The 13004-nt window shown below is 37.2% G+C and overlaps 2 protein-coding genes across 3 annotated transcripts in view; one reads left to right on the top strand and one right to left on the bottom strand.

Annotated features, from left to right (window-relative positions):
* The window catches only part of dgkab (diacylglycerol kinase, alpha b), a 26627-nt gene extending 21823 nt beyond the window's left edge, over positions 1–4804 (bottom strand). Inside the window, exons 1-2 of the mRNA XM_079857764.1 lie at positions 4548–4804; positions 3853–3951 (exon numbers count right to left, since the gene is read on the bottom strand). Coding sequence (XP_079713890.1) covers positions 3853–3925 — 73 coding nt within the window. The 5' untranslated portion in view covers positions 3926–3951; positions 4548–4804. The remainder of the gene's footprint in view (positions 1–3852; positions 3952–4547) is intronic.
* nabp2 (nucleic acid binding protein 2) lies at positions 4794–13004 on the top strand. Of its 2 annotated transcripts, none has more exons than XM_079857771.1 (7): positions 4794–5063; positions 5262–5373; positions 6210–6348; positions 6536–6607; positions 8801–8876; positions 10104–10152; positions 10553–13004. In XM_079857771.1, the coding sequence occupies exons 2-7, from the start codon at positions 5295–5297 to the stop codon at positions 10726–10728; spliced, it is 591 nt and encodes a 196-aa protein (XP_079713897.1). In that variant the 5' UTR covers positions 4794–5063; positions 5262–5294; the 3' UTR covers positions 10729–13004. The 2 variants fall into 2 exon arrangements, with proteins under 2 accessions (XP_079713897.1, XP_079713898.1); XM_079857772.1 differs by having other exon boundaries at positions 4966–5014; positions 10553–12666.

Here is a 13004-nt window from a genome sequence, read left to right as displayed (position 1 = left end):
TTCACAAAAATCTAACCTTTCATTGAAGTAAAAGAATTGAAAGTGGGGGTAAATCACATTATAAAATAAATGTTTTTCTCCAAAACATGCTGGCCATAATTGTTGGCACCCTGTTATTAAATACTTTTTCTAATCTCCTTTTGCCAAGATAACAGCTCTAAGTCTTCTCCTATAATGCCTGATGAGTTTGGAGAACACCTGACAAGAGATCAGACCATTCCTCCATACTGAATCTCTCCAGATCCTTCAGATTCCCAGATCCATGTTGGCGCTTCTTCTCTTCAGTTCACTCCACTCATCAGGTCAGGGGACTGGGACGGTCATGGCAGAAGCTTCATTTTGTGCTCAGTGACCCATTTTTGTGTTGATTTTGATGTTTGTTTTGGACCGTTGTCCTGATGGAAGATCCAACCACGGCCCATTATAAGATTTCTAGCAGAAGGCGTCAGGTTTGGATTTTTTATCTGTTGGTACTTGCTAGATTCCATAATACCATGTATCTGAACAAGATGTCCAGGACCTCCAGCAAATAAATAGGCCCACAACATATAAGATCCAGCAGTATATTTAACCGTAGGCATGGGGTACTCTTCATCCCTGTTTGCACCAAACACATCTGGTGGGTTTGCTGCCAAAAAATCCCTTTTTTGTTTCATCTGACCACAGAATCTGGTCCCTTTTGAAGATCCAGTCGTGTCTGACCACTGAATATGCTGGAGTTTGTTTTTGGAGGAGCGAGGAGGATTTTTCTTGAAACCCTCCCAAACAACATGTGGTGATGTAAGGGTTGTTTGATCATTTTTTTTTAGGCTTTCTGACCCCCAAGACTCAACTAATCTCTGCAATCTCCATCTGTGATCCTTGGAGAGTCTTTGGCCACTCAAACTTTCCTCCTCACCGTCCATTAATACAATATAGACACCTTATATAGTATATTATATATTATATATTATATTACTATAATTATATTATATTATATATATTTATAATATAGTCCTCTTCCTGGCAGATTCGTAACATCTTTAGTTGATTGGAACTTCTTAATTATTGCCCTGATGGTCAAAATGGGGATTTTCAATTCTTCAGCTATTTTCTTACAGCCACTTTCTATTTTGTGAAGCTCAACAATCTTTTGCTGCAAATCAAAACTATATTCTTTGGTTTTACTCATTGTGATGGATGATTAAGGCAAGGCAAGTTTATTTATATAGCACATTTCATACACAATGGCAATTCAAAGTGCTTTACATAGAAGAAATTAAAATAATAAAAAGAAATGAGAATAATTAAAACAGTTTAGAAAAATAAAAAATAAAATACAGTACAGTACAGTCGGACGAACATTGGCACAGTGCTCATTCAGTAAATGCACAGCTAAACAGAAGTGTTTTGAGTCTGGATTTGAATGTGACTACTGTAGGAGCGCATCTGATCTCTTCTGGAAGCTGGTTCCAGCTGCGGCTGGCATAATAGCTAAAAGCGGACTCGCCATGTTTAGAGTGAACCCTTGGTATTTCAAGCTGATATGATCCTAATGATCTGAGTGATCTGTTGGGTTTATATTTAGTGAGCATATCTGCAATGTATTGAGGTCCTAGGCCATTGAATGATTTATATACCAGTAATAATACTTTAAAATCAATCCTAAATCTAACTGGGAGCCAGTGTAAAGTCCTGAGGACTGGTGTGATATGTTCATATGTTCTGGTTCTGCTCAGCGTTCTGTATGAGCTGCAACTGTCTTATGGTCTTTTTGGGAAGGCCAGTGAGGAGTCCATTACAATAATCCACCCTGCTGGTGATGAAAGCATGCACAAGTTTCTCTAAATCTTTTCTGGAAACAAAGCATCTAATTCTTGCAATATTTTTCAGATGATAGTATGCTGATTTAGTTATTGCTTTGACATGACTACCGAAACTAAGGTCTGACTCTAGTGTCACACCAAGATTCCTGACTTGATTTTTAGTTGTTTGACCCCTAGAGTGAAGGTATGCGTTCACCTTGAGAACTTCATCTTTGTTTCCAAACGCAATGACTTCAGTTTTGTCTTTGTTTAACTGAAGAAAGTTTTGGCACATCCAACTGTTGACTTCATCAATGCATTGGCACAGGGAGTCAATGGGGCTGTAATCGTTAGGCGATAGGGCTAAGTAGAGCTGTGTGTCGTCTGCATAGCTGTGGTAAGCAATTTGGTTCTTTCTCATTATTTGTCTCATTGGGAGCATGTACAGGTTGAACAGGAGTGGCGCAAGAATTGAGCCTTGAGGGACTCCGCATGTCATGGATGTCCACTCAGACATATGGTCACCTATACTCACATAATAACCTCTCCCATCTAAGTATGACCTGAACCATTTTAGGACTATCCCAGAAAGCCCGACCCAGTTTTCCAGCCTGTCAAGAAGTATGTTATGATCGACAGTGTCAAATGCAGCACTGAGGTCGAGTAGAACCAGCACTGATAATTTGCCTGAATCAGTATTTAAGCGAATATCGTTTATTATCTTTATGAGCTGTGATGCAGTCGGAAACCAGATTGAAAATTGTCAAAGTATCCATTCGAGCATAAGAATTTGTTCAGCTGATTGAAGACAACTTTTTCAATGATCTTGCCTATGAAAGGAAGATTTGAAATCGGCCTATAGTTGCTTAATATTGTCTTATCCAGATTGCTCTTTCAGGAGGGGCTTGATACAGTTTTAAGGGAGTTTGGAAAACTCCCAGAGAGAAGTGAGGCATTTACCACTTCTAGGAGATCTGCTTCTAAACTGTTTAACACTCTTTTGAAAAAAGATGTGGGAAGTGTGTCAAGAGCGCAGGTTGATGTTTTAAGGTGCTGTACGGTTTCTTCCAAAATTTTGCCATCAATTTCTTTGAAATCAGACATAGTAACTACTTTCTCAGGTGGTCTGATCTGTCTGACCCCAGCGTAACTCAAGGATGTGCTGATCACCTTTCTGATATTATTGATTTTCTCAGAGAAGAAAGAAGCAGATTAAGGGAATTTGGCCTTTGTGTTTCCTCATCTATAAACTCCTGTGAAACAAGAAGTCATAGCTGGACAATTTCATGTTCCTAGTCACCCTGGTGTGCTAAAAAATGTAAATATTAATGGGAATATACTTCAGAGATATTTTATTCCTAAAAAATTCTAGGGGTGCCAATAATTATGGCCAGTGTGTTTTGGAGAAAAACATTTATTTCATAATGTGATTCCCCCCCAATTTCAATTATTTTACTTCAATGAAAGGTTAGATTTTTGCGAATTTTTTGAAGGAAAGATCAAAAGGATAAACGATGCAGATTTATTTTTTACAGCCATTTTTGATCATATTTATCAGGGGTGCCATCAATTTTGACCACCACTGTATATGTTCTTAATATAAATATCCTGCAATTGTTCTTTTAGTTGACTAAATTGATATACTTAAAAGTCTGCTAAATTGGAACAATTAATTTGGTACTAAATGCACTTTAGTTATCTGGAAATAGTCCAACTAAAATATACTTAAATATAAGTATATTTGATTGTGCTTTTTATATTTGAAGTATACTTTAGGTACACTTTAAATATCTTGCATTTAAAGATATTATACTATCTTTACTAATAGTGATATTAAAGCACATTTTAGACTTAATATTAAGAAATGTGCATTGTGCAATAAAGTACTCAAAATAAATTTTAATTGTCAAAGTCAAATTTTAAGGGTCAAGCGATTTGTAAGTAAATATCAATATATTAATGGATTTGTAGTATACTTTTTTCCACTAGGGTTGTTATTATTCAGTCATTTGTGAATCAATAAAGGAAATGAAGATTGAGTCCCATAATGTTTATGAAAGACACTTACATTCTAAGCACTCCAGCAGCTGAATGAAGTCAACAGGGTTAATCTCATTTACTAAATCAGATTCTGTGGCCATTTTGTTTGTCCTACGTCACTCTTAACCTGAGAAATGAGGACAGAGAAAGAGGTCAAAATGCATGATGAATGGATGTACATACCTATAAAGATACTGTAGAAATAATTTGATAAATGTGCCCCTAATTAGAAACCAGGTGCATGTTTTTTGTTTTTGTTTTATCAAAAAGGTGTTCAAACTATCATTATTTCCACAAGTGAGTGATTATAAGCTATAGTATTTATAACAGACTGAAAGTTACTGTTCAGCCACGGTAGATGACCAAAACAAACAAATAAACATGAATTTATTAGCATGTACACATTTTGTTATGTGAAAATTGAGTGCTGAACAAATGCTAATCTAATCTCAAACTCAGCCCACTTACAAACTAAGAATTCGTTTAATAAACTAATTTAAAGAAGACTTATCTTAAAATTAAAATTATTAAAATTATCTTTCAAATAAATAAATAAACAAATAAACGCCGAGGCCTCCGTTACTGACAGTTCTAATTAGAAATCTAATTCACAATCTGAATTGTCCAACAATTTAAAGGGTCTCTTTATTGTGTGACAGTGTGGGAATTCATATAGCAACTATTTTAAAAGGCATCCAACACATTTATTTGAATGAATCTTACCTTTAAAAAGTCGAAAATTCTCTCGGATAAGAAATGTATGGGATTATCACACCCTTCAACGCGTCAAATTCAAAATAATTATCTATATTACGTGGATTAACACGCATGCGCATTACATATAGTTTACAAGAAGGACAAGCCAGCTGTGTCCCGGATTACGCTGAATATTTCCACATAATTTTGACCCATTTTCATTTAACTATTCCAGATAATTCAACTTTCATGTTCTGTTCTGTGCAGGTCGGATAAATACGTGCGGATAACTACGTCATAACGTACGGAAAGCATTGCGTCATGACGTTTAAAAAAAAATAAAAAAAATACCACTGTAAACGGTAGTTGACTGTCCAGAGAAACTGTGATGATTGACAGCTGTCAGAACATTCAGCGTCTCAATTCATATTACGAGCCTATTCCGGAGTCTACTCCGGATTGTTCACACAAAGCGTTGCAGATGACGAGAAACAGTAGGCTACCTTTAAAAGAGTCCGTGCAACAGTAGCTCAATGCTAACCAGTAAGTGTTTTCATTAGTTTCCTGGTGTGTTTAATATTGTTGATCAGCTGTCAGGGTCGCACGTGCATGCTTCATCACAGTTAGTTTGCCAAAAAGTTGTTTGCATGCATGCATCTTTAATTATAATTGTCTTGCATGTGATATGAAACACTGAGTGTAAAATGCATCAGATGTGGACTGGCATGTTGTGTGCATCAGGTTTTGCAGGATTTGCGCAGAAGCAGACTGATCATGAGCACAGAGACTCATGTGAAGGACATTAAACCTGGACTCAAGAATCTCAATGTCATCTTCATCGTGCTGGAAACAGGTGTCCAAACAACACATCACATGCTGCAGTGAAACAACATAACACATAATCATTTAACTCTGAGTTAACCTTTCACATTTCAGGAAAACCACAAACAATTGATCATATTGGAGACAACAATACTCGTTTTAGTGCTGTGTTATTATCATATTCAAAATACGGTCATATAAAAGTTTTGACACACTTGACTGACTGTTTCCAAAATCCAAATATGTGTTTTTTAAGTAAGTTAACTGACACCAAAGTAATGGACAACAGCTGAGTGTCCATGATACTGTATGTTATGCAATACAGATTATAGCTTTACTGTAATAAACAGAAAAAACAATGTTATTCAGATGGTAAATATTTAAAACGTTTTTCTTTTTTCTGAAATGCTTGAAACTTTACAAAAATAATATTGTTGATGCTTCACTATGACTAGGAGCTGTTAAGAAGAAAATAAAGGTTGTGGTGATTTTTGAAATGGGCCATTATTATGGCAGCACTAACTTTGTGATAACATTTTAAAATATGTATTGTATACATTTATATAAAATAGGGCTTATTAAAATAAGGTAATTTACCTTATATATTAAAATACCTTATAAAATGATGAGGTTGCATTATCATTAACTGAAGGCAAAAACACTTCTCTTTATTGGACCTTTGATATTGTATGCTCATGAATTTCCACACACAACAACATGAAACAGACAGGGTCGTGGAGTGTGTTCTGTTACTTAAACCCCTACGGTTGTTTATTACGATACACCGTTCAGGCCTTCTATAACACATATTTATCAGCTATAATAATAGTCTAAAGTATCTGAACTCTGAATCCTCTCTTCTTCAAGGACGAGTGACGAAGACCAAAGACGGTCATGAGGTGCGCACGTGTAAAGTGGCCGACAAGACGGGCAGCATCAGCATCTCGGTTTGGGATGAAGTCGGTGGACTCATTCAGGCTGGGGACATCATCAGACTTACCAAAGGGTGAGACTGCGATTAATATCAGTGACGCATATAGAAAGTCGTCTTTTTAACAGACATTTTAACATGCTGACTACGCTCAAAAGACAGTCGTTCAAATGAACAGTCAATTATAGTGCAAAATAATTGATTCTCTTCATATACCAGCATAAATGTTTTACAGTCTGTCTTTATTTGTATTTTGCTGCAGTTACGCCTCAGTTTTTAAAGGCTGTTTGACACTGTACACTGGAAGAGGAGGTGAACTACAGAAGATTGGAGAGTAAGTTTTAATCATCAACCATTTCATTTTATTGAATCATTCATATTTTTAAGGGGTGTAACGATACGATACATACCACGATACTGAACTCATGATATTATATTATTGCGATACTCCAAGACATGGTAAAAGGTTAACAGAAAATGTACTGTTGATTAAAATGCTAAATTTGGTATTACATTGGGTGTGTAAACGAATAGGTTTGGACTTGGTGCTGAAACCCAATGCACAGGACAATAGAGACCAGAATAAAAATATTCATGATTCTGAAGATGAAAATACAGAATTATTCTAGACGAATATGCTTGCACTCTGTCACTGACTAGATATACAGTGAGGAAAATAAGTATTTGAGCACCCTGCTATTTTGCAAGTTCTCCCACTTAGAAATCATGGAGGGGTCTGAAATTGTCATCGTAGGTGCATGTCCACTGTGAGAGACATCATCTAAAAAAAAAAATCCAGAAATCACAATGTTTAACTATTTATTTGTATGATACAGCTGCAAATAAGTATTTGCACACCTGAGAAAATCAATGTTAATATTTGGTACAGTAGCCTTTGTTTGCAATTACAGAGGTCAAACGTTTCCTGTAGTTTTTCACCAGGTTTGCACACACTGCAGGAGGGATTTTGGCCCACTCCTCCTCACAGATCTTCTCTAGATCAGTCAGGTTTCTGGGCTGTCGCTGAGAAACACGGAGTTTGAGCTCCCTCCAAAGATTCTCTATTGGGTTTAGGTCTGGAGACTGGCTAGGCCACGCCAGAACCTTGATATGCTTCTTACAGAGCCACTCCTTGGTTATCCTGGCTGTGTGCTTCGGGTCATTGTCATGTTGGAAGACCCAGCCTCGACCCATCTTCAATGCTCTAACTGAGGGAAGGAGGTTGTTCCCCAAAATCTCGCAATACATGGCCCCGGTCATCCTCTCCTTAATACAGTGCAGTCGCCCTGTCCCATGTGCAGAAAACACCCCCAAAGCATGATGCTACCACCCCCATGCTTCACAGTAGGGATGGTGTTCTTGGGATGGTACTCATCATTCTTCTTCCTCCAAACACGTTTAGTGGAATTATGACCAAAAAGTTCTATTTTGGTCTCATCTGACCACATGACTTTCTCCCATGACTCCTCTGGATCATCCAAATGGTCATTGGCAAACTTAAGATGGGCCTTGACATGTGCTGGTTTAAGCAGGGAAACCTTCCGTGCCATGCATGATTTCAAACCATGACGTCTTAGTGTATTACCAACAGTAACCTTGGAAACGGTGGTCCCAGCTCTTTTCAGGTCATTGACCAGCTCCTCCCGTGTAGTTCTGGGCTGATTTCTCACCTTTCTTAGGATCATTGAGACCCCACGAGGTGAGATCTTGCATGGAGCCCCAGTCCGAGGGAGATTGACAGTCATGTTTAGCTTCTTCCATTTTCTAATGATTGCTCCAACAGTGGACCTTTTTTCACCAAGCTGCTTGGCAATTTCCCCGTAGCCCTTTCCAGCCTTGTGGAGGTGTACAATTTTGTCTCTAGTGTCTTTGGACAGCTCTTTGGTCTTGGCCATATTAGTAGTTGGATTCTTACTGATTGTATGGGGTGGACAGGTGTCTTTATGCAGCTAACGATCTCAAACAGGTGCATCTAATTTAGGATAATAAATGGAGTGGAGGTGGACATTTTAAAGGCAGACTAACAGGTCTTTGAGGGTCAGAATTCTAGCTGATAGACAGGTGTTCAAATACTTATTTGCAGCTGTATCATACAAATAAATAGTTCAAAAATCATATATTGTGATTTCTGGATTTTTTTTTTTTTTAGATTATGTCTCTCACAGTGGACATGCACCTACGATGACAATTTCAGACCACTCCATGATTTCCAAGTGGGAGAACTTGCAAAATAGCAGGGTGTTCAAATACTTATTTTCCTCACTGTATTTAAAATAATGTAGGCCACTTTTTACTGGTAACATCAGGCATTTGGCATTATCAGGAACCACAAATATTCCCCCATTGCATTATTATACATTATATATAGTAGTTTAATGTAGTACTGACACTAACACTAACTATACACAAAACATATTGTAACTATCTACGATACATATTATTGCATTTTTGTTGTGTGTGTGGGAGGGGGGTATACCCCAAATATATCATTGTGAATAAATTCATGTGTTTGTATCCAATTTGTAAGATTCTGCATGGTGTATTCTGAGGTGCCAAACTTTAGTGAGCCAAATCCAGAATATCTGTCCCAGATGAATAAAACGGTACGTCTTCTAGATTTATTTCTGTGGATTTGCCATATGATGCTGTTTTAAAATATATTAATTTGTTTATTGGGTGTACTAGAATGTACTTTAATGTTAAAAAACAAACAACACATTATTTTTCACATACTGTACATTTTTGCAGCAATTCTGTCCCCAGTCTGTCTGAAATTCACTGATTGTGTGATCCGAAAAGTGCTCTGATTGGCCAGCTGACCCAGTGCATTGTGATTGGTCATCTGAAGCGAGTGTCGGAAATGTAATGCCCCTGACCATTCAATTCAATTCAATTCACATTTATTTGTATAGCGCTTTTCACAATACATATAGCTTCAAAGTAGCTTTACAGAAAATGCATGAGTCCACATTACAATTTAGAGTGATCTGTCATCAGAGGTGACTCTGTCCAAGTTATGTATTTCAGAAATATACATATACAAATCACAGTTATCTAGCAGTTATAAAATGTAGCATTGGTGCAATACCATAATCGCGAGCTTCAGCTTCTAAAGCAATTATGAACACAGTTAAAAAAATGGTGTCGGTTTTACCATATCAGTTCGAGTCGGATTCTGAAAATGCGGATGATCAAGACGATCAATCAGAACTTGCAAGCACGACAAGAGTACGACTTCGAGGTTCAGAAAGCTGTCCGCTGTAAAATGCACTGTGCACAAGCAAACTTTTGGGTTGTATTGCTCTGGAACTTTGAGTAAATCTAAACCTCTGATTAACTTCTGAAAGAGAAAGCGCTTTTGCTTTCGCATCCAAACACTTGAATTCACTGAAACCTCGCCTTCTTTCTTTGCGTATGCCTTTGGGCGGGCATTATGCTAATATTTCACACTGTGACAGACATTTGCAGAAGTAATATCTGGACTTCGATCGAGGCGTTTTAGGCCTCAGTGTTCTCTGTTCTCTGTTAGATTGAATTAAAGTGATGTTAGTTCACCCAAAAATTCTGTCATCATTTATTCACCCTCAAGTTGTTCCAAACCTGTATAAATTTCTTTGTTCTGCACAAAAGAACATATTTTGAAGAACGTTTGTAACCAAACATTTGTGGGGCACCATTGAAAAAAGAAAATACTATGAAAGTCAATGGTGCCCCACATCTTACAAGGAAAAGGAAAACGTTAAAAAGCATCATATGGCCTATTCACCATTAAAAACAAAAACAATTAACCACTGGTCATGGTAATTGACTTTCTTCTTGTTACCTGTTAGGGACTGAATGACCAGAGCAACCTGAACAGCAGCACTGGAGCCAATGCAGGTATAATTATATAGTGTGGCAAGTGCTTTTTGCAGTGAACCACTACCTTGATTTTTTTCCTTTGTAAGAATTAAAGCACATTTCGGGATCCTAGTTGGGTCCAATTCTCAGTATTAACTACTAACTACGACTTTTGCCTCAATACACTCCTAATTACTGCTTAACAGTTAGTAAGGTAGTTGTAAAGTTTAGGTATTGGGTGGATTAAGGGATGTAGAATATGGTCATGTAGAATAAGGCATTAATATGTGCTTTATAAGTACTAATAAACAGCCAATGTCCTAGTAATAAGCAACTAGTTAAAAGTGAGAATTGGACCCTAAACTAAAATGTTACCAAATATTCATGTAATGCATTCATATATTCATTCAATATACTTGACTTTTTTTATTCTTTGAAGGTAATGACACTCCCAATGGAAATGGGGTGAATTCTCAAAGCTCTGGAAACTCCACTAATCCACAGCCGGCTGGACGAGCGGGTGGTGGAAATGGGAACCGGTCGACACCAAGTCCTGGTGTGGGGGGAACTTCAGTAAGCAACGGCAAGGAGACGCGGCGAACACTCAAAAGATGATTTAGTTTAGTAATGGAGCAACATAATCATTTCAAAATGGTTTTGGCGAGCAGCTATTTGTCATGTCTCATCTGAAGACATGTATTGATAAACTTTGAACTTCATGATTTCATGTATGTTGGTTTAACTCTAGAGATTGTCCAGTCTTGTAAAGTCACATATTTTATGATGTATTTCTCAATTAGTTAATAAGTTTCTCAACTTGTTTCACCGTCTCAGAATGGACACACTAAACTATTATAGTTTTTATCCCAACTTCTGATTGTTAGTCAACTTTTTATTATCAGTTTCAACATTCATCTTATTCAGTAATTTTTTAAATGGCAATTTTGTTAGCTAAAATATGTCTGATAAACAGAGCCAAAAACAAGCACCAATAAGCAGGTTCCAAGCGGATGGAAAATGTGGATAAAGTGAGGACAATTGTCAAGATTTGTAAGTTATTGTGCCCTCTAAGACTAGAACTTCATCAAATTTAATGTTTTCCAGGTTTCTCAGAAATTTTAAAAAATTGCACGTCTATAAATTAAAATTATAAATTCTCTACTGTTATTGTTGCTTCCTCTCTGCCATTCTTCTCTCAATCTCTCTTGTCCTGATGAGATTATTTCAATATATAAATGACATGATATCTAATGCCTTGGAGAAACTTGCCCCATTAAAAACAAGAACTGTCCCCTCAAATCATTCCTCCCCATGATTCACCCCTGAACTTAGAGCAATGAAAGCTAAGGGTAGGCGTATTGAACGTCTTGCTATTGCTTATACACACGCTCTAACTACCTTTCAGTGTTATTAATGAAGCAAAGTGTAAACCCAGGACTCTTTTCTCTGAGATTAACAAACTTGTCAAACCATCATCTTTTACAATTATTGGCTCTATTGAGCCTTGTGAAACTTTTTTCCTACATCATATTGACAATATCTACCCAGCTTTTCCCCCATCTGTTCCTACAGATTTTTCTCCTTCTCAGTCGGTCCACCCGCTCTCAATCTTAACTACTAATACATTTGATTACTAAATCTAACTCCTCTTCCTGTCAACATGACCCAATTCCAACTCATTTACTCAAAAACTTCTTAGCTTAAGTACTTAAAAGTTTGTTGTCACACAATTGCAGTCTCACTTGGATAAACATAACCTGCATGAACCGTATCAGTCTGGTCCAGAGACTGCTCTTTTAAGAGAGGTAAATGACCTTCTCATGGCATGTGACACTGAACATCAGCCTCTTGGTTCTCCAGGATCTGCCATTCAGCACTCCTTTTTCATTCAGTGGTTAAATTCATATCTCTCGGATAGACAATTCATTTGCATTAAACACAAATCTCGTTCCTTCACGATCTCCCGTGGTGTACCTCAAGGTTCAGTACTTGGTCCACTACTATTTTTAATTTATATGCTTCCTCTTGGCCAGATCATTAAATTGTCATTTAGTGGCCTTCCAGCTAAAGCCCTTAATCGCCTGCAAATGCTACAAAACTCTGCTGCTCGTGCCCTTACATCTGCTCACATCACTCCAATCCTTCACCAACTACACTGAACTACTGCATTCAGTTCAAACCACTTGTCTTAATTTATAAGGCCTGTCATGGTTTAGCACCTTCATATCTACCCTCACCTTCAAGACTTTATTCAGCCTTACGCTCCTGCCCATACTCTTATATCTAGTTCGGACAACCTGCTTGTTTTACCAAAGTTTTCAGAATCTCATCCGTCTCATCACTACAGACCTTAAAAACTAATTTATTCACATAGTTTTGCAACTGATTGGTTCCCCTTTCTGATATTTCAATACTTGTTAAGTCATTATCTGTCATGCTGTATGTTTACATGTTTGACTGCTGTACAATACTTTGCTTGTACTTCTGTATTTTCTTGTAAGTGTCCTTGGATACTTGAAAGGCGCTATATAAATAAAACGTATTATTATTATTAAAAAAATATTGGACAAGCCTGAAAATTTTCGTGAAGATTAGATGAGCGTCCTAGGATGAGTTAGAAAAGTAGGTGTTCCTAAACACATGACATTTTTTTCCAGCCAGAAATGGAAAACTATGTGATCATGATTTGATTTGGGAGCTGCTTGGATTCCCAAATCAGAAGTTTCACTCCATGAGACCCATTTAAACTTCATGTGCACTATATATTGTGCTTACCATTGTAATCAATGTCAGTCGCACAGGGTTTTGAACCAGAAAAGCCAAATAAAAAGAAGCTGTAAAAACTCCTAAACCATTATGAACATGCAACCATTAAAACTTTTTCAACACTG

This window comes from Squalius cephalus (assembly GCF_949319135.1).
Source record: "Squalius cephalus genome assembly, chromosome: 22".
Taxonomy (NCBI): domain Eukaryota; kingdom Metazoa; phylum Chordata; class Actinopteri; order Cypriniformes; family Leuciscidae; genus Squalius; species Squalius cephalus.
This window is presented reverse-complemented; position numbering and strand designations above follow the sequence as displayed.

Bases quoted from the DNA above. Each gene is read 5' to 3' on its own strand.
- nabp2 (XM_079857771.1), top strand. From the start codon at position 5,295: ATGAGCACAGAGACTCATGTGAAGGACATTAAACCTGGACTCAAGAAT. The intron at 6,349-6,535 runs GTGAGACTGCGA...ATTTTGCTGCAG, and splicing joins ATCATCAGACTTACCAAAGG to TTACGCCTCAGTTTTTAAAG. The intron at 10,153-10,552 runs GTATAATTATAT...TATTCTTTGAAG, and splicing joins CAGCACTGGAGCCAATGCAG to GTAATGACACTCCCAATGGA.